Here is a 27302-nt window from a genome sequence, read left to right as displayed (position 1 = left end):
GTTATCATTTTGAATTGATGGAAGTTTTGTAGTTGGTTTGAATGTTTTTAATGGTTTGGTAATTGTTAGAAATGTCGTGAGTAGGTCACTAATAACCCATGTAAATAACATCTGTGTTTTAGTTTTATATTATGAATATTAAACTTGCTGCCCTAGGAATAAATAAAATGTCGTCTTCAATGTTATTGTAACTGTAACATTCAGGTCTCAAGCATTTAAGCATCTGAAAAGAATGCATTTTTACTCTTCTGTGTTTCATGTATAGACCTTACCTTGCTTAGGTCCATATGCAACTGCAGCTTTAAAAAAAAAAAAAAAGTTCTTAGAATAAGGTCACTTAAAGACGACTTGTGGGATTTGGTTTAGGGAATGCAAATAGAGCTTTCATAAATCCATATTTTTAAAAAATGATTACTCTTCTAAAATATTACCAGAACACTGATACAGTACTGAAGATTTGTAGACTGAGAACTCTTTTCTGCTACTTTTGCACTGTAACTTAATGTATGATGGTAAGCTTAGTTTCTGTAAATTTCTATAAGATTGTGTTTATTTCCTTTTATTTTTCTCTGTGCTTTTAACCTTTCATCTTTGCATCGTATTTAGCCTTTGCAACTTATGATGTATATGTTGTATGATAGGTTTCTGTTCTTACCTATTTTTGTCTATCCTGGACTTCTTTTAAAAACACAAAAAAGAAAACCAAGTTTCTAGAACTTTAAATAATAATAATAGTGGTCTCATATTACAGTAACACAAGACTTGTGATTATGAAAATCCTTTTGTAGGTACGCACCATGGCAAGAGATTTATACGATGATCATTTTAAAGCTGTTGAAAGCATGCCTCGAGGAGTAGTTGTAACACTGAGGAACATAGCAACACAGTTAGAGTCTGCATGGGAACTTCATACAAACAGACAGGTAAGTGTACCTCCTGTAATTTATAGCATATGATGTCAATGGAAATCACGTAGCAATATTCAGACTGTTCTATGTCATGTAAGATAGTCACCATATGTATATCTGAACTGTGAGGCTTTTTTATGCATGTAATTCCTAGTTACATGCTTTACTGGGACACTTTTTTCACGTGTTCATTTGAAAAATACTGTTAGCTTGTTTCATCATAATTGTCTTTTTGTCTTTCAGTGTATTGAAGGAGAAAACACTTGGAGAGATTTAATGAAGACTGCATTGGAAAACTTAATTGTACTTTTGAAGGATGAGAATACTATTTCTCCATATGAAATGTGCAGTAGTGGCTTAGTTCAATCGTTGCTTACAGTTTTAAATAATGTGAGTTTACAGAACATAAGTCTCTGAAGAAAAACTTTTGAAAGGAAATGTAGGCATAAGTCTTAATTAAAAATAAATAAATCTATTATAGATGTGGCTTTTTTCTGTCTTGAAAACTAGGCAGGCTTGCAACAGTAAGTGATCTGACCCATTGAATATATACTATCACAATAAATTAATTCAAATATGATATTAAAAGTCTGGTCAGTTATAATGGCTGATATAATTTAGCTTTTGATATAAAGATTTTAAATAAAAAATTCAGTGAGCCCAAACAGATATTTTTGCCAATGTAAAGAACCACACACACACACACCATCATCTAGGTTGGAAGAGACCTCCAAGATCACCGAGTCCAACCTCTGACCTAACACTAACAAGTCCTCCACTAAACCGTATCACTAAGCTCTAGATCTAATGAATATGCTGTGCTGTATTAGAAGTAATATATTTTTTTTTATTTCTTAGAACGTCGATTTAGATGTGAAACAAGACTGTAGTCAACTAGTAGAGAGAATAAATGTTTTCAAAACAGCATTCAGTGAAAATGAAGATGATGAAAGGTAGGTTAAAAAAATATCTTGTTTGTGATGTGGTAATGTATGTTTAAAAAAATTAAAAGACAAAGGAACATTCTTAACATGTTAAGATATTTACTGTAGCTGGGTACTATTCTCTGAGATACTGTAGATTTTGTTTATTCCTCTTTGTGTGGTAACATAGTGACTGTTCACTTTCACAGTCGTCCAGCAGTTGCATTAATTCGGAAATTGATAGCAGTGTTAGAATCTATTGAACGTCTACCTCTCCACTTGTATGATACACCAGGATCTACATATAATCTTCAGGTACAGTGATAACAGTACGTGATACTCTGTGTTAAACAACCAAATGTTTTATATGAATTTCAGGAAAAGTTACGCATGTTAAATCTGTATGAAATGCGTTCTTGTAAATTGGATAGAATTAGCTAAAGAACAAACTTTTTTGCATTTATTTCTTCTAATACGTAACTGGAATGTTTGGGTTTTCCTCTGCTTCCATTTTTTTTATACTGTGAAGTGAAACTAGTAGTAAATTTTGACTGAAGAGATATTATTTTCTTGTTTGTTTTTTGTCCTTGAGTATTATTTTCTTGTTTGTTTTTTGTCCTTGAGTATTCTTTTTGTATGGGAATATCCTCATTACTAGAATCTAATTATATCCTAAAAGTAGTATTTTGTTGAAGACAGTTATAAGACAAGCTCGTTTATGATGACTAGAGATGGGCTGTAATGGTTAAAAGGGCCCCACATGGTTAAAAGGGCCTTTTTAATGGTTAAAAGGACAGTGTGCCCATCTGCTGTCATCTTAGCTGTATGATTATCATAGAATGATAGAATGGCTCAGGTTGGAAGGGACCTTAAAGATCATCTACTTCCAACCCCCCTGCCATAGACAGGGATGCTACCCACTAGATCAGGTTGCTCAGGGCCTCATCTAACCTGGTTTCGCACACCTTCAGGGATGGGGCATCCACAACTTCTCTGGGCAACCTGTGCCAGTGCCTCACCACCCTCTTAGTGAAGAATTTCCTCCTAATCTACTTCCTCCCTCTTTTAGTTTAAAACCATTACCCCTTGTCCTGTCATTATCTGATTGAGCAAAGAGTAGTAGCTTCGTGGAAAGGAAAGCTGCAGCTTCACAAAAAAACATTGCTTGGTTTTGTCCAGTTTGAACGTACACTTGAAGATTGCGCAAAATGACAGTGAAGTGCAAATGTTTTTATTTTGATGTTAAATATCAGAAGATGGTTGCAGGAAGTTGCAAAAACTGCTGCCATTGGATATTGAGGTTTTATATTATTACTATAGGTCTTAGTAAAAAAAAAAAAAAAAGAAATAAAAGCTATAAAAAACATGAAATATTAAAATATTCACTTGAATTTGTAGCTGTATTATGTTGATTGTCACTGAAGAATTGTTGAGTTAACTGAAAAAATGAAGCACTAAGGGAACATTTTAAAAGCATTAAATTAGAATATAGTGCTTGTTTAAATTGCACGCGGAAATGATGAGGCGCTGAGCCTGTGTTAGTGAAACATTGCTTTTCTTAATATTATAAAACGTATACAGAAGAAGAGTCTATATTAATGTTTAGGTACTCTTTCAGATACTGACAAGACGGTTGAGGTTTCGTTTGGAACGTGCTTCAGGGGAGACATCATTAATAGATCGAACTGGCAGAATGCTAAAGATGGAGCCATTGGCAACTGTTGAATCTCTAGAACAGTATCTCCTGAAAATGGTGAGCAACATACCATGTGCGGTTCACGAGGAAAGGTTGCATTCTGCATCTCTAATTTCTTTTCTTCATTCGTGTGTAGGTAGCAAAGCAATGGTACGACTTTGATAGGGCTTCATTTGTTTTTGTACGAAAACTACGTGAAGGCCAAACATTTGTATTCAGGCATCAACACGATTTTGATGAAAATGGAATTATTTACTGGATTGGGACAAATGCAAAGTGAGTATTTTTCAAAGCTAAATATTTTGAATTAAGATTTAGTAAACTACATCCAGAGAGAAAGAAATGAAAATTCATAATGAAGTCTGTTATATTTTTTTGTTTAAGAATGGAGTTTCCTTTGCTTTTACTGGTGATCAATAGAATTATATTTCTTTTTTCTCTGCTTAACTAATACAAAAATACAAATCTCTGAAGTTGGATTGAGAATTTGTTTGTATTCTTGCTGAAGAAATGAAGGGGTGGGAAGGGTTGGATCTTTTGTTAACTGCTGTAGTAAAGTAACATTTTTGGAATGTCTCTGAAGTTATCTAATTATCTAAGATGATATTAACTGCTCCAGTTCGTAATAAACTCAGCTGTAATCAATAACTTGCAGTAAACTGTCAAATGTTACTGATATCTGTTTTTTAATGTAAGTAATAATTGAACAGTACATTTCTCTTTTTAATATAGAACTGCATATGAGTGGGTAAATCCAGCAGCCTATGGGTTAGTAGTGGTTACATCCTCAGAAGGAAGAAATCTGCCTTATGGCCGTTTAGAAGACATCCTAAGCCGTGACAGTTCAGCTCTCAATTGTCATACTAATGATGATAAGAATGCTTGGTTTGCCATAGATCTTGGCCTTTGGGTTATACCATCAGCTTACACATTACGTCATGCTCGAGGTTATGGACGATCTGCTCTCAGAAATTGGGTTTTCCAGGTATCTAAGGATGGACAGAACTGGACTACTTTGTATACTCATGTTGATGACTGTAGTCTCAACGAACCAGGGTATGTCAGTGTATTTTACCAGCTTTTATAAAATTGAGCTCAGTTAAATACATACTTGGCTGTAGACTAACTTAATGTATGCCATAGGTATAATAAATAATTATGTAAAAAAGTGGTAGGTGGCGCAGATTATTAAGCGTGGACTGGAAAATAAGCGGTTCATAAATTCTCTTTATGGTTCATGTAAAAGTATTTGTGATTTTCTATCATTGTAAATTTGCATTTTATTTATTTATTTTTTTGAGAAAATAGTAACACCAGCACTCATCTAGAATTTGTCTCTAATGTTGCTAGGTTTTATATTTCTCATGTTCTTGGCAGTTTTCTGATTTTATCCATAAATGATTGCTGTCGTGGTTTGTTTTTGGTACTAAAGTGTTGTTTTTGTGTGTTTGTGTTTTTTTTTTCTCTCTCCTGTTCTCCCCAACCATACCTCTTTCGAATGAATTTGAAGGTCTACAGCAACATGGCCTTTAGATCCTCCAAAGGATGAGAAACAAGGTTGGAGACATGTTCGAATAAAACAGATGGGAAAGAATGCCAGTGGGCAAACACACTACCTCTCCCTGTCTGGATTTGAACTTTATGGCACTGTGAATGGAGTATGTGAAGATCAGTTGGGTAAGAAAAAGAATGTGTACGTCCTGTTTGTTCTCTTAAAATCCTAATGAACATCACCTATAAAAATGAGTGTGGAAAAAACACGTTGACTTTTGCCTTGGAGCTTGCTTAAAAACAAGCTCAGATTTATTCCCTAATCAATATTGCTGCAGTTTTCAGTCTTCCAATTTCAATTTACATTTCTTGTAGGAAAAGCTGCTAAGGAAGCTGAAGCCAATCTGCGAAGACAGCGACGTCTGGTCCGTTCTCAGGTTTTGAAATACATGGTTCCAGGAGCTCGTGTAATTAGAGGAATTGATTGGAAATGGAGAGACCAGGATGGAAGCCCACAGGGTGAAGGCACTGTTACAGGAGAATTACATAATGGTGAGCACAGATTGCCTGAATTTGTAAAACTCTGTACTATGAGTATTTTATGTTTCATTTCTATCTAAATGTGAAATTGGTAGTATTAAACTATTCCTTCTGTAGTTTCTTGAAGAAGCTGATAGAAATTTCAGTATCTTGGAGAGAAGGAACTCAAATACTGTAACCATTGTGGTCCATTTGTGAAATTCCATTTCAATGCATGGAAAAAAAATCTTGTTGTAAATAAAACATCTTCAGAACTTTGCTTAATTAAAATACCAAATTGTTATTTTGACATTCATTATGAAGAATTAAAAATATGCCAGGTTGGTTGATGCAAACTGTTTGATTAAGCTTTGAGCCTGCAACATCTATAATTACATTCTTCATTTCTTCTAGCTTAGCATTTGCAATATTTTTCTTGGCTTTTGTTGTATCCTGTACCTTTCCTACCTCGCTAGCTTCATTGGGATCAAGTTGCTATTTTAAAAACAGTGAAAAGTAATATAATTTAGGGAGCAAAATCAAAACCTGCAACAGCCACGGAATTCAGTGCTCAGGAGGCTGAGATATTGAAGGGGCTCCAGAAGAGCTGATAATCTTGTTAGCTGAACATGCTTTCCAGTTCCCTCTGATGCCCACCCCTATTTAGGTGTACATAAGACTGGCCTTGTTTCTGAAGCATCTTCAGTCACTCCTAGCCAGATTATTAGTTCTCAGCTCTTAAAAAGGGAGAAACGTCCAACGTATGATGATCTAAAATGTTTTGAAACTTTTAATCTTTTTTAAGCCATTCAGTATAGCTTGTAGGGAATTGTCCCATCATCTCTATGTATTGTTCTTACCAGATGCAAGAGTATCCATAGATACACTCTCACTTTTAAGACGTTAAGTATTATTGGTGAGTAGTCTATTAAATCAGTGTTTTTGTTCCTATATTCCAGTAAGCTTTTCCTATTAAGTAAAGGTGAAATTGAGGTTCATGTGTCAAGTGATGACTACGAAGTGTGATACATGATCAGCAGACTTACTCCTGGCACAGTTGTCTTGAAAATAGAAAATGGTATCCCACTGGCTTTTCTGTGGCTATTCAGAAGCTTAAACACATCTTGAGTTGTTTCGGGGCCACAATAATGCAACATCAATACTCCAAGTACATAATGTATATTTACACAATTGTGCAAGTTTTGAACTGTTTGTAATTAATATTGAAATTGAAGGAACTATACAAAACAAGAACAGTAATTTAATTACGCTTTTTCAAAACACCCTGTCCAGATACTCATAAAGGGTAAAAATCATACTGTTTCTGTATGGAGCTTACCTCTTTCTTCTTTGTATTCAATAAGAAAGTCAAATAAAATGTAGAAAGGTAAAAATTCAGACTTGCATCACAGGTTCACTCTTCAGAGGTTTAGTGGCATGAAGCTATTCAGATAAAACTCATGAAGATGGAGTAAAATCATATCATAATAACGTGATATAAGCCTGCTCATATGGGGATGAGATGTCTACTTCTACGTTATGCATTTTTAAATGCTCTTCCTCCAGAGTGATATTTCTAAACAGAAAATTGCCTGTGATCTTCTGTTTCAGTCTAAAGTGATGACTTTTGGATAGTTATAAGGTAAAAGTGCACCTGACAGTGCTAAAAATATATATATTTTACTTCAAATGAGCTCTACTCTGTTTTATTAAAGAAAAACATGTATGTGCCTCTGGACCTGACATCTTGTTTTGAATTTTTGTCTGAGGTTACAGAAGCTGACTGAGCTTTAGGGATTTTGTTTTTAAAGAAAATGTGTATCGATGGAAATAGTGACACAAAATTTGGTACAGTTAACATGCAATAAGAAAAACAAGAAAGAAACTTTTAAGATGACTCTGTGGTATATCAGAGTAGCAAAAATATCAGACTAGCATTAATATTTTTGTCCCCATTTCTATCCTAGTTTGCTAAATTTTGCATGTTATCCTCATCATTGCAGGTTTATTGCATTTAATTTACAAAATACTGGGACATAATTTAATAAAGAAACTAAAGATGAGTAGCATCTTTTTTTTTATTTTAGTGCTGTTCTAATCCCAGTATAACACTTTAAATTCCCGTGAAACATACTCTTCTTGAGACCCTGAAATCTTACATGAAGTAGTCCTTACCTGTTGTAAGACTTTTCCTGTGAATAAGTAATGTTTGAGTCTGTGTAAAATATTGAAACAAAAAGCTGAGTATCAGTACACTCATTCTTTCACTATATAGGACAAAAATAACCCCAAACTAACGAATTTCATAAAATGTGTTCTGTAGGGTAGATATGCCCATATACAAGCATTGAACAGAGAAAAACATAAAATGTCCATACAGGAATTATAGTTTCTTGTCAGGTATTAATGAAGTTATGATGATGCGTTGTAATACACGTTTCGGATGTTTAGAGAATCATCATAACATTTTGAGAGATCCTAGTAGGTCGGGTTCCTTCCTGAAGCAAACTTGGCTTTTGGCTGGATTCAGGGACTCTGAAGGTAGAAGCTGATTGTGCTTGCTGCCATAATTTTAACAACACTTTTACATTACCAAATTGTTTAAACACTCCTTAATTGGCGTTAAGAGTTATTTAGTAATTTTATTAATTCGGACACGCAGCCCTTATGAGAAGCTGATCCCACATTGTGGAGCTACTGTCTGACACGCTCCTGTCTGCTTTCTGCTGGATCTCACAAACTCCTGTCCCTTTCCAGGCTGGATTGATGTCACCTGGGATGCTGGTGGCTCTAACTCTTACCGTATGGGCGCAGAAGGAAAGTTTGACCTCAAGCTTGCACCAGGGTACGACCCTGATTCAGCGGCATCACCCAAACCTGTTTCATCCACTGTTTCAGGCACAACGCAGTCATGGAGCAGCCTGGTGAAAAACAACTGTCCAGACAAGACGACTGCTGCTGCAGGCTCCTCAAGTAGAAAAGGAAGCAGCAGTTCTGTGTGTAGCGTGGCCAGTAGCAGCGACATCAGCTTGGGTTCGACCAAAATGGAGCGGAGATCAGAAAGTGTAATGGAGCAAAATATAGTTTCAGGCACTGACGTCCATGAACCAATTGTTGTTCTGTCTTCCGCTGATAACGTGCCTCAGGCTGAAGTAGGGTCATCTTCCAGTGCAAGCACCAGCACCTTAACAGCGGACATGGGAAATGAAAATGCAGAAAGGAAGTTAGGTCCTGATAATTCAATACGTACTCCTGGGGAGTCCAGTGCTATATCCATGGGAATTGTTAGTGTCAGCTCTCCTGATGTTAGTTCTGTTTCTGAACTGACTAATAAAGAAGCAGCTTCCCAACGACCTCTAAGCTCTTCAGCGAGTAACAGACTTTCAGTCAGTTCCTTGTTGGCTGCTGGGGCACCAATGAGCTCCAGTGCAAGTGTTCCTAACTTATCATCTCGAGAAACTTCGAGCCTGGAGTCGTTTGTACGAAGAGTGGCAACCATAGCACGAACCAATGCCACAAACAACATGAATTTAAGCCGAAGTAGCAGTGATAACAATACTAACACTTTGGGAAGAAATGTCATGAGTACTGCAAGTAAGTAAAAGCTGTATTTATTTTTAGTTGAAACTTTTGTTATTTCTTTGGTTTTCTTCAGACTTAAAGAAGTTTGGCTTTTGTTGGCCTAACAGAGCAATGCACTTAGAGCAGCCTTGCTTTTATGGGCACTTACAGGACATGTGAATAGCTCACAGGGTTCATGGAAACTATAAAGTGTTACATGGCCCTGTGATGTCAGATTATACTGTGGTACCCATCAAATGGAAATGATTTGGATTTGATGTTTATTATGTGCTTAGGAAGAAAGAGAGTATAGTTTAGATTGAGAGGATTGAAGACTAGCAACCGCAGCTAACGTGGGATACTCTTGCTCTCTGATCTGTTCTGTGCAGAATTTGCATGCTTACTTTCTGTCTGCCTGCTTCTGATATGGTTTTGTTTTCCTTGGGAAATGCATATTGTTCATACTGGAAATTCTCTGTCTGAGCTTTAGGAGGTAAGAGCAGAGTAGAAGGAAAAAGTAAACTGCAGTGTGGTGACCTTTTAACATTTCCCTGTACTCTAGCAGGCTGAATAACCCAGTTCTGTGTATGTTTTCCAATGACATTATTAAGCTTTAGATTTAGCAAGTCATTTAGGCATGCTAATTTTATGGAAGTTTGTAGTTAACATTGTTTTAAGTGGTATTATGTACATGCTTCAACCTTTGCGTGTTCTTGGATTATGTGTGGGATCAAGGTATTAGCAGGTAAGCTGTAAACCTGCTTGTTGTGAGTTCACTCTTCCGAAATTTCAGAACACTCCCATCTGAGATGTTGTACAACCAGCTTTGTGTTAGGTATGTAGTTCAGTGTTTTGGAGCTCAGTGCTTTGTGAGGTAGACAAGTTAGAAAAAGTAAAATTACCCTAACCAGAAGGAAACAGACAGTTTTTCTGTTAAGCTTTTATGCTTTTCTAAGACTTCTGTGCTTTCTTACTTGAAGATGTGTTGTTCGCTTTTTGCAGTTCTTAAAATGATCCTAGTGGGTATTTTCTTTTTTGATGGGGATATATTTTTTTAATGTAAATAAAATACCAAACAGAAGATTTCCAGTAATCGATCCCTTTAGACAGATACTCAGTGCCTCTAGTTCTGAAGTAGTTTTGTGTTGGGGAGAGGGAGAGTCTTTGAAGAATATAGGACACTTTACCAGCGTATTTGCCATATTTCAAGCATGTTTGAAATCATACAGCATTAAAATTGGAAATAAATTAAAAAATTTGTATTTGTTGTGTTTAAATTTATCCCGTATGTGGGAATTCTAATTTTATACAAAAAGAAACGGTGAGAATTTGTGTCCCAAAAAGAGATTAGATTCTAAATTTGAGCGATTGCACCAAAATTATAGCAGTACATTGTAAAAACCTTTGATTAAAACAACAAAAAATAAGCAAAAAGCAAACAAATGAAAAACGATCTGTCTGAAATCATGAGTAGTGATTTAAACATTGAAAACACTAGTATTTGTCAGGATTTATATGGTGTCTAGGCTAGCCAACTTCTGTTTGTTCTTGAGATCTGAGCAAACGAAATACTTACACTTAATGGCTTTTTCTGTGTCTCTTTAGTATAAGAGCAAAGAGTTTACTGTTATTGAAGTGGGTGGAAGATATGTATATTGAGCAAGTGATTATTAAATTCTTAAACAACAAAGAAAATCCCTTTGGATTGGAAATATTCCACACTTTCTTTTTTATAAAGATGGGCATATGGCATACTAACTAATAAATTGCACTCTCTTCTTTCCTGCACAGAAAAAAAAAAAAATCAAGTACTATACCTGACTAGAACTCCTTTGCTGATTTAGTCTGCATTTTTGTATTTCTATTTATATATTTAAGTTCCTAGCAGGGGGAAAAAACAAAACCAAAATGACAACAACAACATTTGACAGACAAATACAAAACCAGAACAGTGGCATCTATTTTTCTCAAAAAGCTATCAAATCCACTTAGGGGAACAGTTCTGTTTTGTATTGTGTCCTCCTGCAAGGGTAGTAATACTTGCAGACATCAGTAGTCTGACATTCAGACTTTTATTTTATTTTTATATTATTTTTAAAAAACAATCCATCATGTTATAGAAGCTGTAATAATGAAAATGTTTACTTTTAAAACTGTAAAACTCATTTGATAAATTTTAGAAAAAGTAGATTGAAAAATATAATGATTAAATTTAAGTATAGATGACCCCTCAAATTTTCATATGCAAACATGTGATTAACCATCTGTGTTTGAAGATAAGGTTGTGAGAAAATGTTCATAACATTGGGGTGTAAATGTGTAATTAATTGTATATAGGCTTAATTCCTACAATTTCAGGTAGGTACAGGACCTGAAATTCTTTCCATTGAGTTTACAGTGAATTCGGTTTTGTTTCAGTTGTTAACTAGAATACATTTTCTGTGTTCTATTTGAATGTGTGGTAAGGTAACCTCTCAGTTGTCACTAGCTTATTCTGAAAATTACTTCATATAAATCATACACCATAAGTTACTAAATTTTGTTTTTCACAGTACTGCCAGTACTGGTCTTGTCACACATCATGAATATATGCACTACTAGTTATGTGAAAGATAGCAAGTAAGAGGTCCTTTAAGAACTTTAAGGAAAATGCAGAAAAGGTTTCAAAATTGTCTTATGTTCTGTTTTTAATTTGTTTATATATGGTTTTGTTGTTTTCCTTGTATAATTTTAATTATATTGATGTTAGAGCTTAAACTAAATTTTAAGCTTAAAAACAGCCACAGTATTGGAGTAACAGATATCAGAAATACTTTTCAGATGTTGAAATGAAGTAATTTCAAATTTACAGTGGGGATTTGGGGATTTATTTAATAATTTTATTTGTTTTAAATGTACACAAGGGAATATGCTCAGGTGTGGGCATCTGCATTGTAGTGTGCACTTTTGCACTGGGAATCCCTTCCCCTTTAGTCTGTAAATCTTTATTGTAAAATAACACATCAGATAATTTTTCAACCCGAAATATATTTTTCAACACAGGACTCGTGCATGTAAATTGTGCTCTTCAAGTCATCAAATCATTTATTTTATCTTACCATATCTTTATCTATAGCTTCTCCTCTTATGGGTGCCCAAAGTTTTCCTAATCTGACTACAACTGGTACCACATCAACAGTGACCATGTCTACATCCAGTGTTACTAGCAGCAGCAATGTAGCTACAGCAACTACAGTTTTATCTGTTGGTCAGTCGCTTAGTAATACTCTAACTACTAGCCTAACATCAACATCTAGTGAGAGCGATACAGGTCAGGAGGCAGAATATTCTTTATATGGTAAGTTTCATTTTTAAATGAACATAAGCAGACTTCCCATTAATGATTTTTCCTTTTTTCCTTTTTGTTGTTGTTATTTTTTTTCATATAGTAGTTTATTTACTGATAAGTATTTGAAAATTGAACTATTTATATGTTTCTAGTTCTGTAAAGTAGTACTCAAGTAAAATAATGTTAAAAAAGTAATTTTTCCTTATGTTTTCAGGTCTTTGTAGTTCAGCAATTTCTATCCCACATGATGATTATTTATGGCATAGTTTATTTGGGCACTTGATCTTTTCCTTAATCAAATAATTTTATTATTTAATTTAGTTTACATATGAGCCTCTACTTAAAATCCACGTTTAACACTACATGCTCAGTCTGAGGTACCTTGTAGTACTCTTTGATTGAAAACCACCAACCGTTAGACACACTATACACTTAAAATTCTATGTGAGGTTCCAGGTATCTCAAGACCATAGTAGTTGTAACAAGTTGGAAAGAACACAAAGTAAATTGACATGAAGAATAGAATTTTGGGGTCTGAGGAACAAAATGCAAAGTTATGTGGGCACTATATGCTAGATACAGACATAAGGATGGAAGTTATTTGGGAGTTGTGAATGCTGTGAAAGATGGTAGTTAACTAGGCTGAGTGATAATGTCTAGGAATTAAGTTGATGAAATGAAGTCAAGAAAAAACAGGGCTAGATATGGGAAAATACTTCCTAATGTGAAGCATACTGGATTGAGAGAGAGTCTTGAAAGAAGAAATACTTGAATTGTTTAAAAAAAAAATTGATTGGATGTGCTCTATTTTGTTGTTTATAAAGTCTTTTAAAATTGTTTGGAAATTATCTGGGCATTGGAATTGAGCCACTTGTAGATATCTTAATCAACCAACTTCATGTGCCATGTCCATTTATTTTTTTAAGTGCCACTTGATATTTTGATTGGGTGACAAGTCTTTAAATTATAAACAGCTGAACAAATTGTTTTGTGAGTTACCCTAGAGTTTCTGCTGGGGCCTTGACAACAATTCAAAGGGTGTTTAAACAGTTTCTGTGTGTATAGAAAAAATGTAAAATTTCAAAGATTCATCTCTATCATAGTCCATCTTGGATTATTGTGAACTTCTCTGTTTTTTGTTTGTTTGTTTTTGTTTTTTGGGGGGTAAGGGGTGGGGATTAAGTCTTAGTACTACGTGGGTGAAATTGAACTTCATAACTGGCTTCACCTTTTTGTTACAGAAATTCATTAGCAACTAAATATTTTAAAGGTGTTGCTCTTAAATATTTATTTTAAATGTCCCTTACCTTGCAATTCGAAGTGTAAGCTATGCATTTGTAGCAAAAATTACATCACTAACCTTCTTTTAAAACAGTTAAACATAGAATCAGACAATATTAATTTGTGTACCCATTTTTGCATTTTTTCAAAACTTAACATAAGTGTAATCATAACATGTTTGACAAATGAAGAACTGATCACTTGCTGGTCAATCTTAATTACGCAATATTATGTGCTACTTTTATTAGATATACTATATCAGTGCTATTTTTAGTTCTCTTGTTTGCGGTAGTTGTTTTTTCACTGTTCTCAATGCTTGTGTTTTAATTTTCAAAATTTGGCTTTAAAAGAGATTCATGTCTTTTCTTCCATATGTAAATATATAAATATGTGTATATATATGTATTATAGATTTTCTTGATAGCTGCCGAGCTAGTACTCTGTTGGCAGAGTTGGATGATGATGAGGATCTACCAGAACCAGATGAAGAAGATGATGAAAATGAAGATGATAACCAAGAAGATCAAGAATATGAGGAAGTTATGGTACAGTATAGCTATTTAACTTAATTATCTATGCTAACAGATGCATTAAAATTCACTTTTTTTTTGGCCCTATGGATTCTTAACTAGATGACATTTAAGGTCCCTTCCAACCCAGACCATTCTATGTTTCTAATTAAAACAAATGTATTTAGATTTAGGACTACTAGTTTGGAGAAGAGCTTCAGGATGCGCTTCTTTACTGTACAGGTGATGGATCAGTGGAATAGGTTGTGCAGAGAGGTAGCCAAGTCTCCCTCCTTAGAGTTTTTTGAAAGTGTGTGGATGAACGTGGTCCTGGGAAGCTTGCTTTAGGTGTCCCTGCTTGAGCAGGAGGTCGGACCCCATGACCTCCAGAGGTTTCTTCCAGCCTTAGCCAATCTGTGACTGTAATTCTGAGTATCTGTCAGTTAAGACTTCAAACGATATGCCAAAGTTAAAATCATGTTACACTTCTCTGGGACTGCAAGAAGAACATACCTTTTAGAGGATTATCATTCATTGTGCCTTTTCCCCATTCTAACATATATTTTGAGTATTAACAAAGCTGTTTTCTTATCTGTTCAAATTGGTGCCATAAAATTGCAAGGCCTCACCAGATAAGGCACTGCCCATTTAGCTCTCCTTTCTTGTCCAAATTTGACTAATTGTGCCACCTTCAATATTTCTACCAGAGAAAAAGGTTTTTGAACATCAGCGTGCCCTGAGACCTTATAGGCCAGAACTGACATCTTAAAAGCAACCTGGAAACAAGCTGACAGACAGAAATGATGGCTCTCCATGTCACCAGCTGATGAAGTGGTGTAACTTTGTGGGCAGGCTGCTAAATTTTTTAGTGATGCAGTGCTCTGGGATGTGTTTAACTGTAGGCCGGTAGTAATTTACATATGCCAGTGGAATATCTGGAAGGGAAAGACAGAAAAAAAGTAAGTTAGTCCCATGGGTCTTGCCTATGCTACCGTGAATACTGGCTCTTCATTTGGTTCTTCTGTGGTATGATGAATGGCTGGTCTTCTACCACCACTGAAGTGATCAAAATGAGTGTTGCAAGGCCTAAGAGGAAAAATAGAAGACCTCACAAATGTCAGTTTAATATTTATTACGTAAGTGTAAACATTATTTTATGGAATTGTAGAAACTTCCTCTTGTTGTTAATATGCTCAAAGTTTAGGCATGTTAACCGAACATTAAACTTTTGAACCTACTGTGATTATGCTTTCAGTAGAAACTCAACTGCACCGCTAAATATTTCACTTTCTGCACAAAGATACAAGGTCAAGAATAGACAGAATTATTTAACTATTTATACTATTTTACTGCAGTGCAATTAGTAACCACAGTTTGTAGGTTGCTGACCACTTTTCAGAAATGGTTAAAAGGACTTGCTGTTGTTTTTCATGGGAAGAAGTAGATTACACAACAAGAATCAGATCTGCAAAAGAAAATTTTCCTTCCTTGGGTTCCAGTACTGTTCCCTCTCATACACTATATAATTCTTCCTCAATGAGGAGCTGAACAGATTAAAGGCCTGTTTTGGAAAAGTCATAACCAATTAATACTTGCAAAGGCTTGTTAATTTCTTCCCACAATAATAATTCCAGTACTTCGGTATGTAATTTCATCTCTGGATTAAATAAATGTATGTACGTTATATATCAATATAGGTATATACTTCCAAAAAAAGTTAATTGGTTTCAGAAATGTTACTGCATTTATTTTGACTCCACTGATTTATTTGAATCTTTGATATTCCAAATTTTGTAGAATGCACAAAGTATCTACACCAAGTTTGCTGGTCTGCACTACTATGCATTTCCCTATGCCGTTTTGGTGCTTCAAGGAAATTTTCCTTCTTTCCAGAAATTGTAAAGATACTTGTTCTAAGTTTAGCCCACTAATGCTGGTTTCTCTTTATTGGCAGTTTTGCTTAATTCTTTTGATTCCTGCTTGACCAATTAAATGGAACTAACACTGTTAAGTACTAGCTTGGTTATCTTTTACGTTGACTTTAGTTTGTTACTGCTGTATTCCATAATGAACGTATAATTTTTTGATGAAATGATTCTTTGTTACAGAACATAAAATAAAAATACACACACACACCCTTTTTTTTTTTTAAGGAAGAAGAGGAGTATGAAACCAAAGGAGGACGTAGAAGAACGTGGGATGATGATTATGTATTGAAACGACAGTTTTCTGCTTTGGTTCCTGCTTTTGACCCAAGACCTGGTCGTACTAATGTTCAACAAACAACTGATCTAGAAATCCCTCCACCAGGTATGCTGCCAAGACTTATTTGTGACATTAGATCCGGAGACTTAACTGTTAAGGTCCTGTTGTGCTCCAGGGATCCCATCACTATTAACCAATACAACATGCTTGTGTGGCTTTTCTTTGTTTGAATGAGAGTTTCATTTGCCTCTGCATGTCCAAGCACTATCGAGGGAGAAGTAAACTAAGTGCTGTATAAAACATCCGTACTCGTGAATTTAACTCAGATTGGCGATAGATCCCTTGCTATGTCTGGTTCCACCTACAGGGAATAATTTGTGTATTAAGCTGCCCAGAATAGCTTTGATCAGAAAGGACTTGTTGAAGCAATCCAAAACCATGGTGAGAGAAAAACTAATAGAGTAACTGAGCAGTCTGTATGACCATAGCACATGATCTTGTTCCTTAGTTCATTCCTGTTCAACTCTGTAGGTGTAATCAGTATTCACAAAAAAAAGGAATACATAGTTTAGGCTTACGTGGAAATGAACCATTGTTGATTTTGGTGAACTGAAAGGTGTAAATATAATAGGAAGCAAACGGATAAAGCAAGGAAGAATCCATGTGCCGTGATAATATTAAAGAGAATGTAACCAAGACATAAGGATCAACATGGATTTCAAAAACTGCTGTTAGCTTTTCTCACGTAGAGAAGTCTTATAATTATAGGGCTTAGTTATAGCTCATAGTTTTAACTCAGCATAGTCTCACTGGTAGGTGTGCAGGAAATCTCTACGCTTCCTTATTGAACCACTTCATTAATGTTTAAGCCAACTTGTCAAGCTTTATGTGTTTTGTATTAACATCTTCTCAATTTTTCATGTGCAGGTACACCTCATTCAGAACTGTTGGAAGAGGTCGAGTGCATGCCTTCACCACGTTTAGCACTTACGTTGAAAGTTTCAGGTCTTGGAACAACTCGAGAAGTAGAACTGCCCCTAACAAACTTTCGATCTACCATCTTTTACTATGTACAGAAATTGTTACAGCTTTCCTGTAATGGCAACGTGAAATCTGACAAACTTAGACGTATTTGGGAGCCAACATACACGTAAGCTCACAAGTTTGTTATTCTGTAAAGAGAACACTGTGTGACTGGTTAGGAAACAGGTGTAAAACCATTTTAACCTTTTTTCCTCCTTTGCAGAAAATAATGCTAGAATTATTTTTTCTTGTATTTTTGTTAGAATGTTTGTATTGATTTTAAAGCTACTACTTCAAAACATAAAAAGTCATAGCCTCTAAAGTTCAACTGTGGCTTGTTAATAATATTTCAAAAGTCAAGCAGTTGAACCAAGACAGCAGAATATAGCCTGTTCAAGGATCTGCTTGGAAGAATCCCACGGGCATGCAGTCCTAGAGAGAGAAGAAGGGTCCCAGGAGAACTGGCTGATTTCTTCTGAACTCAAGAACACTCTGTCCCAGTGTGTGGCAGTTCAAGCAGAGGCAGTAAGAGACATGCATGGATGAAGAAACTCCCAACAGAATTCAAAACATAAAAAGGAAGCATTCAAATGATGGAAGAAGTGTCAAGTGACTCGGGAGAAATATAGAGACATAGAGCATGTGTGTATGGGGTAAGGAAAGCCAAAGTTGATCTGAAGTTGAATCTGGTGAGGGGCATAAAGGGCAACAAGTTAGGAAACATTTAAAGAAACAGGACATACAGGTCCATGCGACTTGACGGGCACGCACCCACAAATGCTGAAGGAGCAGGCTGCTTTTGAAAGGTCCTTGATTGTATTTGAAAGATTATGAGAGATTTCTGAGGGCCAGATGGAAGTAAATGTCACAACTATTCCCTGGACAGGCAAGGAAGTGAGGAACTACAGACTGGTCACCCTCTCCTTCATCTCTGGAAAGGTGATGGAGCAAACAGTGCTGGAAACCATTTTCAAACAATGAAGGACAAAAAGGTTTTAAGGATTTATGAAATGGAAATCATGCTTAACCAACCTGATAGCCTTCTACGATGAGATGACTAGCTCAGTGTATGAGGGGAGGGCAGAGAATGTTATTTTCTTTGGCTTTAGTAAGGTTTTTTGACAGTTTCTCCCATAACATCCTCATGAACAAACTGATTGGACTAGACAGTGAGGTGGTCAGAAAACTACCTGAACTACCAGGGTTGTGATCATCGGCATGAAGTCCAGTCAGAGATCGGTCATTAATGGTGTACCCCAGAGGTCACTGCTTGGTTCAGTTCGTTAATGAACTGTATGATGGGACAGAGCAAACCCTCAGCCAGCTCCTAGATGACAAACTGGGAGGAGTCAGTGATATATATGACAGTTGTGCTGCGATTCTAACGGACCTCTGGGGAGACAGGAACCTCAGGAAGTTCCGCAAAGGGAAAAGTTCAGCAGCTGGGGAAGAATAACTGCGTGCATTGGTACAAGATGGAAAGCAGCTTGACAGAAAAGGCCCCGAGGGTCTTGGTAGACATCAAATTGAATGTGAGCCAGCTATGCACTGTTGCAGCAAAGAAGGTCAGCAGCATCCTCGGCTTCATTAGGAAGAGCACTGCCAGCAGTTTGGAGGAAGTGATCTTTCCCCTCTACTCGGCACTGGTGAGAGGCACTTGGAGTGCTGTGGCCAGTTCTGGACTCCCTAGTGCAAGAGACTTGGGACCTGGAGCAAGGCTAGGAAAGAGCAGCTAGGATGATTAAAGGGCCTGTAGCACTTGTCATGAAAAGAGTCTGAGAGATCTGGGACTGCCTGGAGGAAGAAAGGCTTGTGGGATAATGTCAATATGTGTGGAGACCTGATGAGAGGAAGTAAGAAAGATTTAGCCCGAGTTCTCTTCGTTGCAACAAGTGAAAGGACAAGAAGACAACGGCACAAATTGAAGTACAGATAATTCCACATAACCAAAGAAAGACTTCAAATTGCAAGGGAGACTGAACACTGAAACAAATTGTCTAGAGAGGTTGTAGAGTCGTGCTCCCTGGAGATACTCAACACCAACCTAAGCAAGCTGCTCCAGATGATGTTGCTTTGAGCAGGGATATTGGACTAGGTCTCTGTAAGTCCCTTCCAGCTTCAGCTATCCTCTCTACCCTAACTTGGCCTTACTTGCTTTATAGTAATAGACAGAAATTATAAGACGGTATGACTGTGCGTGTGAGATTCATTTACTATACCAACATAATTTCTGTCATATCAGAAAATGAACGTATACGAAAACAAGAACTTCAGTATGGTGGTTACACTTTTTTAACTTTGTACTTCAGATTTTTTCAGTGCTTCTGTTACAACTAACTAGTTTTATGTTGCCTTGTGTCCAAAAGTGTTTTGTAACTAAACTATCTTTTAGTCAAAAAGCACTAGAAATAGTTGTAAATGTGTGTATCTCCCAAGTTCATAAACAGCAAACTACTGTGGAAATGGAAGGTTTCAAGGAGTTGGTGCACGCGTAATACAGATTCTAAAGCTGAGTTGGGAAATTTGCACAATAAAGATGGTTTGATTACTCAAACCTCACTTAAAGAAACAGTTATCTTGCAAAGCATTTAATTTATACACAGCATGAAAATTATATACACGTTTAAGAGCTTTGCTGGATCAGGGTATACCAGATGTTCTGTAACGTGAAGATCAGCTGTTATTGCTTTTTTACACTGTTTTACCTCAATGTCATTGATGTCTAACATCTCTATGTGTCACTTCAGAATGTAGAGAACATGCTGTGATTGTGAAATATTAACTCTTTGTTTTAATATCTAGGATCATGTACAGAGAAATGAAGGATTCTGATAAAGAGAAAGAAAATGGAAAAATGGTAAGACTTGTTTTTATGCCTTTGTGTATGTTGTTACGGCTGTTTAAACAAAAGCAAAACGAGAATTATCGCAGTTTTTGAAAAGCTACATTAAAAAAACTAACAGTTTTCAATTAGCTAAAGGATATGAGTGAGTGTATTTGTTAATGCACGTTTCCTTGAAGTATGTAATGCATGTGAAATCTTTAAGACTTTACAATCAGGAAAAACCAACGTTTGTTGGTTCCTGTTGTAGGGTTGCTGGTCAGTAGAGCATGTGGAGCAGTACCTTGGCACTGATGAATTACCAAAGAATGACTTGATAACCTACCTGCAGAAGAATGCAGACTCAGCTTTCCTGCGCCACTGGAAATTAACTGGCACTAATAAAAGTATTAGGAAAAACAGAAATTGTTCCCAGCTCATAGCTGCATACAAGGTATATGTCTGCATCCAAGTTTTTTTTTTTTTTAATTATTATGTTTGGCTGTGTGCTTTTATTTTTGCAGCTTTAAAGATGCTTGTAAAGGGGCAGGGGGGAAAGGGTATAATGTAGATAGGAAACTTGAAAGTTCTCAATATCAAGTTTAGTTTTTACTGTTTTTTTAACGTTAAATATAGTTGTGTTAGTGCCATTTGAATCATGATTTGAGCTATCTACAATTGAACCAAGTGTTCAGGTTAAACACAGTAACCATTCTGATTTTTCAAATCATCGACTTGGAGCACATAGTCATAAGGACTGTAACATGCAGTTTTCATTTATAACAATTTTTTTTTCTCCCACAGGATTTTTGTGAACATGGATCAAAATCTGGATTAAGCCAGGGGGCCATTTCTACTCTTCAAAATTCTGATATCCTTAGTTTGGCAAAGGAGCAACCTCAGGCAAAAGCTGGCAGTGGGCAGAACTCCTGTGGAGTGGAAGATGTTCTGCAGTTACTTCGCATTTTGTATATAGTTGCCAGTGACCCTTACACAGCACGAACTGCTCAAGAAGGTATGTACGTTATATAGCAGAGTTCCTTAAATGTTCTAATGAACACAAAGTAAGGGAAAACATTTTCTCTTCATTTCAGAAGGAGATGAGCATCCTCAGTTTAACTTTCCACCAGATGAATTCACAAGCAAAAAAATTACTACAAAGATTCTGCAGCAGATTGAGGTATCGTATTATGCATAGTCTATATACATGATATTGTTTTTAAGACTCTTCCTTACTTTGTTTGGAATTATTAGCTTTTTTGCCATTTTGACTTTTGAATTGTTTCATACAGTATACATTGATGTCTGTAGTGTATGTATGTGTCTGCTTGCTGATGTAACAAATGCAACTAACTGTATTAGAGATCACAAGGATTCCTATGTTTATAGATTCAGATAGAGCTTTAAAAAAGAAAACTTGTTATTTGTATCAGTCAGATGCACTAAAAAAAGATTAAAGAGGTAGTTCTTCAGTAGGTAGGTTTTTTCTTCAGGTAGTAGGGTTTTTTTTAATAGGTTTTCTTTAATAAAGATTTAAAGATAAAGATCCTCAACTTACTCAGTTCTTCTTTGTGTGCTTTTTGAGGTTCTTTAGTTACAGTTAAGGTCCCCTAATTGTTCATTTAAAAAAAAAGTTCAGATTTTGATGTTCTTTTGAAGGCTGTTTAGACACAGAAATATCTTTGTAGTAGTAATTTCTGTAGTATTTTTTGTTACACTTGTATTTTAGAGAGGACTATGGTAATATTTTCCTATAGATTATCTTTATTACCAGTGAGTTTCTTTTGGTGTTTTCCAGTATTGAAGAGGTATTTAATCACTTTTGGGCAAAATTCAGAAGTAATTATCTCCAGATAAAGATATACCCATAGCTTTAGTATGTATCCCAGGGATTTAGTACAGCTCTTAATGTATGTGCCAAAGCATACTGTGTCCACTCTCAAGTCCTAGAAACTTGGTGAACTTCTTGTTCAGAGCATTTGAAAGAAAAAAAAAGGTGGTGATTGCTGAGAAGGAAGAAACTTGCTCAAATACAGGTGAAAACCTGGCATGGGCATATTGGGTGTAGGACAACCTGAGTGTAATGTTAGAAACACTTTTTATTTTTGTTCTTTCTTGTTTTAAAATACAGGAACCCTTGGCACTAGCAAGTGGAGCTTTGCCAGACTGGTGCGAGCAGCTAACAAGCAAGTGTCCTTTCTTAATTCCATTTGAAACCAGACAGTTGTACTTCACATGCACAGCATTTGGAGCATCAAGGTAAACAAACAGAAACAAAAACAGGAAAAAAACGCCTGTCAGATTGCTTTTTTTAAATACCTTTTTGAATTAGTAATTCACAGGAGGACGTTATTGGAGCAAGATTCCAAATATGAAGCATTGTAGGTAGCTAGGAAAAAAGGGAAGATGCTGGGAAACTTCAGAACTTTTGGGCACTTGAAACATTTCTTGTTCATTGTGTTAGAAGTTAATGATGAGTAGCAGCCTGTCTTCTGTTTGATATTCTCCAGGCCATTTCCTTTGAAGAAGTTTAATTTTTTAGCTTCTTAACTGAAGACTTGATTGTGTGCCTCTAGCTAGGTGGCTGTATCAGGCAATAGATAATTCAACTGGGTTGCCATCTATTACATAATGTACTAAGAAACAAAAACAAAAAAGCTTTCTTAATAACTGAATTGTTTTATGAAAATATACACCAAAGCACATATCTTTTATTTTTTTAATTTTGTACAGTGGTTTGATGATTATTTGTTTTGATTCATTTATTTTTACTTAGCTTAGTCAGATAAAACAACCAACAGATGGTAGATTATTGCTGCATAGATGACAATACGTATGAGAATTTTGAACTTTGCTTTCATGTAAGTACTGTTACTAGAGGCAGCTGTTCTTGCTTGATCGATATGGGTCTTTTGGAGGGGGACAAAGCACCCCCACAATCCCTTTAACACTAGTAACTTGGTGGATTTTTTTTAAGTTGACTTTTTTCTTTTATACTGTTACCTATTTATTATAACTTAGTGTTATTTTATATGTGAATGACTGTACTTCACCTTTGGTTCTATGTTTCTTTAAGTATGCAAGTAAGTAAATTTTGCTGTAAAACTGGTAGACATCCAAGTTTTAAACATCTGTTTTGTGTTGTGTTTTATTTTTCTAGAGCGATTGTATGGCTACAGAACAGACGTGAAGCCACTGTTGAAAGGACAAGGACCACAAGCACAGTGCGACGTGATGATCCAGGAGAATTCAGAGTTGGACGCCTGAAGCATGAAAGAGTGAAAGTTCCGCGAGGTGATTCCCTGATGGAATGGGCAGAAAATGTCATGCAGATTCATGCAGACAGAAAATCTGTTCTAGAGGTAAAGAATATCTGCCTAGCAGAGTGAGGTTAGATAGCTATTTCTAATGTGCTGGCCAGTATATGGAATATCCTGTTGCATAACCAACGCTGATCATTTCATTAGAATTTTCTTTTAGTATTAACATTCCTTATGTTTTTTTATAGGTTGAATTTTTAGGGGAGGAAGGAACAGGCCTGGGTCCTACCTTGGAATTTTATGCATTGGTAGCAGCAGAATTTCAGCGGACAGATTTGGGAGCTTGGCTTTGTGACGATGATTTTCCAGATGATGAGTCTCGGCAGGTATATATAAGTTTGCATTTTAAACTGTTAGTGCACAAAACTTCTGTAAAAGAAAAAATGAGCTAGATAGGCAGGAAGGGAAGAACACATGGTCAGTGAACAGCTGCTCTCCATGGTCAAGAATGACCACAATGTTCCACAGCTGTCTTTCTCACCTGTTTTCTTTTTAATATAGAAGTACAGTATAATAAATTAAACAGCACAGTTGTAAAATTAATTCACCCTTAACATTGTTATCTTTTTTTTTTCTCCTGTCTCTTAAATCAGGTTGATATTGGTGGTGGATTAAAACCCCCTGGCTACTATGTACAGCGATCATGTGGACTCTTCACAGCACCATTCCCACAAGACAGTGATGAACTTGAAAGAATAACAAAACTCTTTCATTTCCTTGGAATTTTCTTGGCTAAATGCATTCAGGACAATAGACTTGTGGATTTACCCATTTCTAAGCCTTTTTTTAAACTCATGTGTATGGGAGACATTAAAAGTAACATGAGTAAGTTGATATATGAATCACGGGGTGACAGAGACTTGCACTGTACTGAAAGTCAGTCAGAGGCTTCCACGGAAGAAGGGCATGATTCCTTGTCAGTAGGCAGTCTGGAAGAAGACTCCAAATCGGAATTTATTCTTGATCCACCAAAACCTAAACCTCCTGCGTGGTTTAATGGAATTTTAACATGGGAAGACTTTGAATTAATAAATCCACATAGAGCTAGGTTTCTAAAAGAAATTAAGGACCTTGCAATTAAAAGGCGTCAAATTTTAAGTAACAAAAGTCTGTCAGAAGATGAAAAAAACACAAAACTACAGGAATTAATGCTGAAGAACCCATCAGGTTCTGGACCCCCACTTAGCATAGAAGATTTAGGGTAAGAATTTTCATATTTATAAATATGCAAACGGTATTGTATTAGATGCAAATGTTACCAATGTTACCACATTTAATTAAAAATGAGGATTTCTTTGTTTCAAATAGTATTGTTGGGGGAAAGGTGCAATCATTAGAGGTGCAGCAAAATCCAGCTTGCGCTCTGTAGGTATATTCTTGTTCCATAGTTTGAGGGTTTTTCCTTCTTATTCATTGTTTTTTTTATTATTTCAACTTAAGTGTGGCTGCACTGTGATGTCATTATGGCTCTGTAGAAACACGCAAATATCTGTGAAGATCTTTACAAATATGTGAATCAGTAGGTTTGTTATTGCAACTGTTGAAATTTATTAAGTCTTTTGAGGAGCTTTTAAAGTGGACAGATTTAGAAATTTGGGCAATTCTTCTGAAATTTGGGATTGTGTTAATAGACATACGGTGCAGTGTTTGTAGCCGATGTTAAACAGAAGATTTGCTAAAGGTCAGTAAATGTTAAAGAAACACAAAAATACCTGTGTGAACATGGGTAGGGATGTTATCTTTTGTAGTTTTGAATTATTTCTTTTGAAACGCTGGTTCTTTTACTGTTTATAGGTTATTCATTAAAATCATCTTGTGCCACAGGAATTGTGTAGTTAGGGTTCAGTAGTTGCTTATGGCCTTGCTGACTTACGGGTGACATGAGAGAGAGAATGCAAGTAGCACTGTTGAAGGGCCTAAATGTCTAGTATGTTAAGTGGCTCTGTAACTGTTAGTGTCGGGAATTTAAATAAAGGGTTCTTTGAGACTACTTCAACAGTTTAATTCAGTTCACGGTTTTGAAGCTGATCAACGATGCCAAACTGTAACATGTTTTTGATAGTATTCAAAACCAAATAAGCAGTGGGTGAATACACACATGCATATCATAGACAGGAACCACTGTTTGCATAGTCCTTTACTAATTGTAGTTTTTTACTGTGGTGTGACTATTCAGATATGTACTAAATGATCCGCAAACAGTGTTTTGAAATAGAGGGGAAGGGAAGATGGCAGTTCATAAATGTGGTGTATTTGCAAAAGCAGTAGCAAACTTGCTTCCAGTTAGTAACTGTCTTTCTGTTTTGAAGTTTAAATTTTCAGTTTTGCCCTTCGTCCAAAGTATATGGGTTTACAGCTGTGGATCTCAAACCAGGTGGTGAAGATGAGGTAAGGAAAGAACCTACCTTCAGAAATCTCAGCAGTAATTCTAATGCAGAATGAAGTCTTACAGTATTTGTATGTTGTTTTTGCAGACTGTCACAATGGATAATGCAGAGGAGTATGTAGATCTCATGTTTGACTTCTGCATGCATACTGGTATACAGAAACAGATGGAGGCATTCCGAGGTAATTTTAATTATGGCAGAATATATTTGTGTGTATTTAGGTGGAATTAGTGGTGTTCTGGGTATCCTGGTTTAAAGTAGTAGCTTAGAACGGCTTTCAAACACAAACTTTTAAATTAAGGATGTAGCAGGTAAGAGATTCATAACACTGCATTAATCATGCCATTGTTAACCTTGAAGAGATTCTTTGTTCGTTTAGAAACTGTTGGTTGATTCTGATTTGATTTAAGTACAATTGAAATGGTTATGTTATTTTTATAAACATTCTTTTGACTTGCACGAATAACTGTATCTTGTATAAATTAAAGATGGCTTCAATAGAGTCTTCCCAATGGAGAAGCTGAGTTCCTTCAGCCACGAAGAAGTTCAGATGATTCTTTGTGGAAATCAGTCGCCTTCTTGGGCAGCAGAGGATATCATCAATTATACGGAACCTAAGCTGGGATATACACGAGACAGGTAATTATATTCTAAGTGATTTTAAAATAGTAGCTAAAAGGTGCATGATGTGAGAAAATGTCCAGAATGTTTCTTAGATGGAAAAAGCCAAATTGCTCTTCAGCCAGTATCAACCCCAACTAATTGCCTAAACCGATATGAAATAATTGTATACATTACAACAGACAGAAGGTACTTAGGGTCTTTGTGATGAGAGGATTTAAAAAAAAAAAATGGAAGTATTAAAATGTCAAAAACTAGTGGAAGGGCAGCTAACTCACACAAGCTACTAAAAAGTAGCGCTTCAGGGTTTTGACTTCTGTCTGTGGTGGTGGTTACAACTTCATTTGGGTATTCTTGATATTAGTCCTTTTTCTTATTTCTTTCTCTTCAAGTGTAGTTAAAACAGAAAATGTACTATGGGCAAAAAATATACTTGTGATTGCCTATTGGGAAGTGGTCTTGGTAGTTTAGGTTTGTTTTTTTTTTTTTCTGCTGCTTGTCATGTTTGGTAGCCAGCTGTAAACTACAAATTACTTTTGGAACTGTGTTAGTGTAAGTATGAGGTGAAGGATCATAGTCAGTCCAAGATGCTGTGCAGAGGGATTCTTCTACTGACCCTGCCCTGCATACAAAGATGCAGCTGACATGTGGTTCCTGATACCTGAGGGCATGTTGCGGCAAGCAGTGCTTTCTTCATATGTACCCTGTC

At 36.0% G+C, this 27302-nt stretch overlaps 1 protein-coding gene across 12 annotated transcripts in view; it reads left to right on the top strand.

Moving 5' to 3' along the window:
• Nucleotides 1-27302, top strand: part of HECTD1 (HECT domain E3 ubiquitin protein ligase 1) — a 62667-nt gene that overhangs the window by 33420 nt on the left and 1945 nt on the right. For 5 of the 12 annotated variants that reach the window (XM_040558241.1, XM_040558243.1, XM_040558239.1 and 2 more), the window contains exons 16-40: nucleotides 789-923; nucleotides 1152-1298; nucleotides 1767-1861; nucleotides 2041-2146; nucleotides 3450-3584; nucleotides 3664-3803; nucleotides 4260-4583; nucleotides 5038-5204; nucleotides 5394-5570; nucleotides 8295-9131; nucleotides 12214-12435; nucleotides 14119-14252; nucleotides 16370-16526; nucleotides 17349-17571; nucleotides 20247-20301; nucleotides 20537-20719; nucleotides 21070-21280; nucleotides 21360-21445; nucleotides 22397-22524; nucleotides 23426-23627; nucleotides 23774-23911; nucleotides 24179-24786; nucleotides 25895-25973; nucleotides 26060-26153; nucleotides 26461-26611. In XM_040558241.1, coding sequence (XP_040414175.1) covers nucleotides 789-923; nucleotides 1152-1298; nucleotides 1767-1861; nucleotides 2041-2146; nucleotides 3450-3584; nucleotides 3664-3803; nucleotides 4260-4583; nucleotides 5038-5204; nucleotides 5394-5570; nucleotides 8295-9131; nucleotides 12214-12435; nucleotides 14119-14252; nucleotides 16370-16526; nucleotides 17349-17571; nucleotides 20247-20301; nucleotides 20537-20719; nucleotides 21070-21280; nucleotides 21360-21445; nucleotides 22397-22524; nucleotides 23426-23627; nucleotides 23774-23911; nucleotides 24179-24786; nucleotides 25895-25973; nucleotides 26060-26153; nucleotides 26461-26611 — 4934 coding nt within the window. The remainder of the gene's footprint in view (nucleotides 1-788; nucleotides 924-1151; nucleotides 1299-1766; nucleotides 1862-2040; nucleotides 2147-3449; nucleotides 3585-3663; nucleotides 3804-4259; nucleotides 4584-5037; nucleotides 5205-5393; nucleotides 5571-8294; nucleotides 9132-12213; nucleotides 12436-14118; nucleotides 14253-16369; nucleotides 16527-17348; nucleotides 17572-20246; nucleotides 20302-20536; nucleotides 20720-21069; nucleotides 21281-21359; nucleotides 21446-22396; nucleotides 22525-23425; nucleotides 23628-23773; nucleotides 23912-24178; nucleotides 24787-25894; nucleotides 25974-26059; nucleotides 26154-26460; nucleotides 26612-27302) is intronic. The other 7 variants (XM_040558246.1, XM_040558244.1, XM_040558247.1 and 4 more) reach the window with 3 other exon arrangements.

Source organism: Cygnus olor, chromosome 5, assembly GCF_009769625.2.
Source record: "Cygnus olor isolate bCygOlo1 chromosome 5, bCygOlo1.pri.v2, whole genome shotgun sequence".
NCBI lineage: Eukaryota > Metazoa > Chordata > Aves > Anseriformes > Anatidae > Cygnus > Cygnus olor.
The sequence above is the reverse complement of the archived record's forward strand: the minus strand, read 5'-3'. Positions and strand labels throughout refer to the sequence as shown.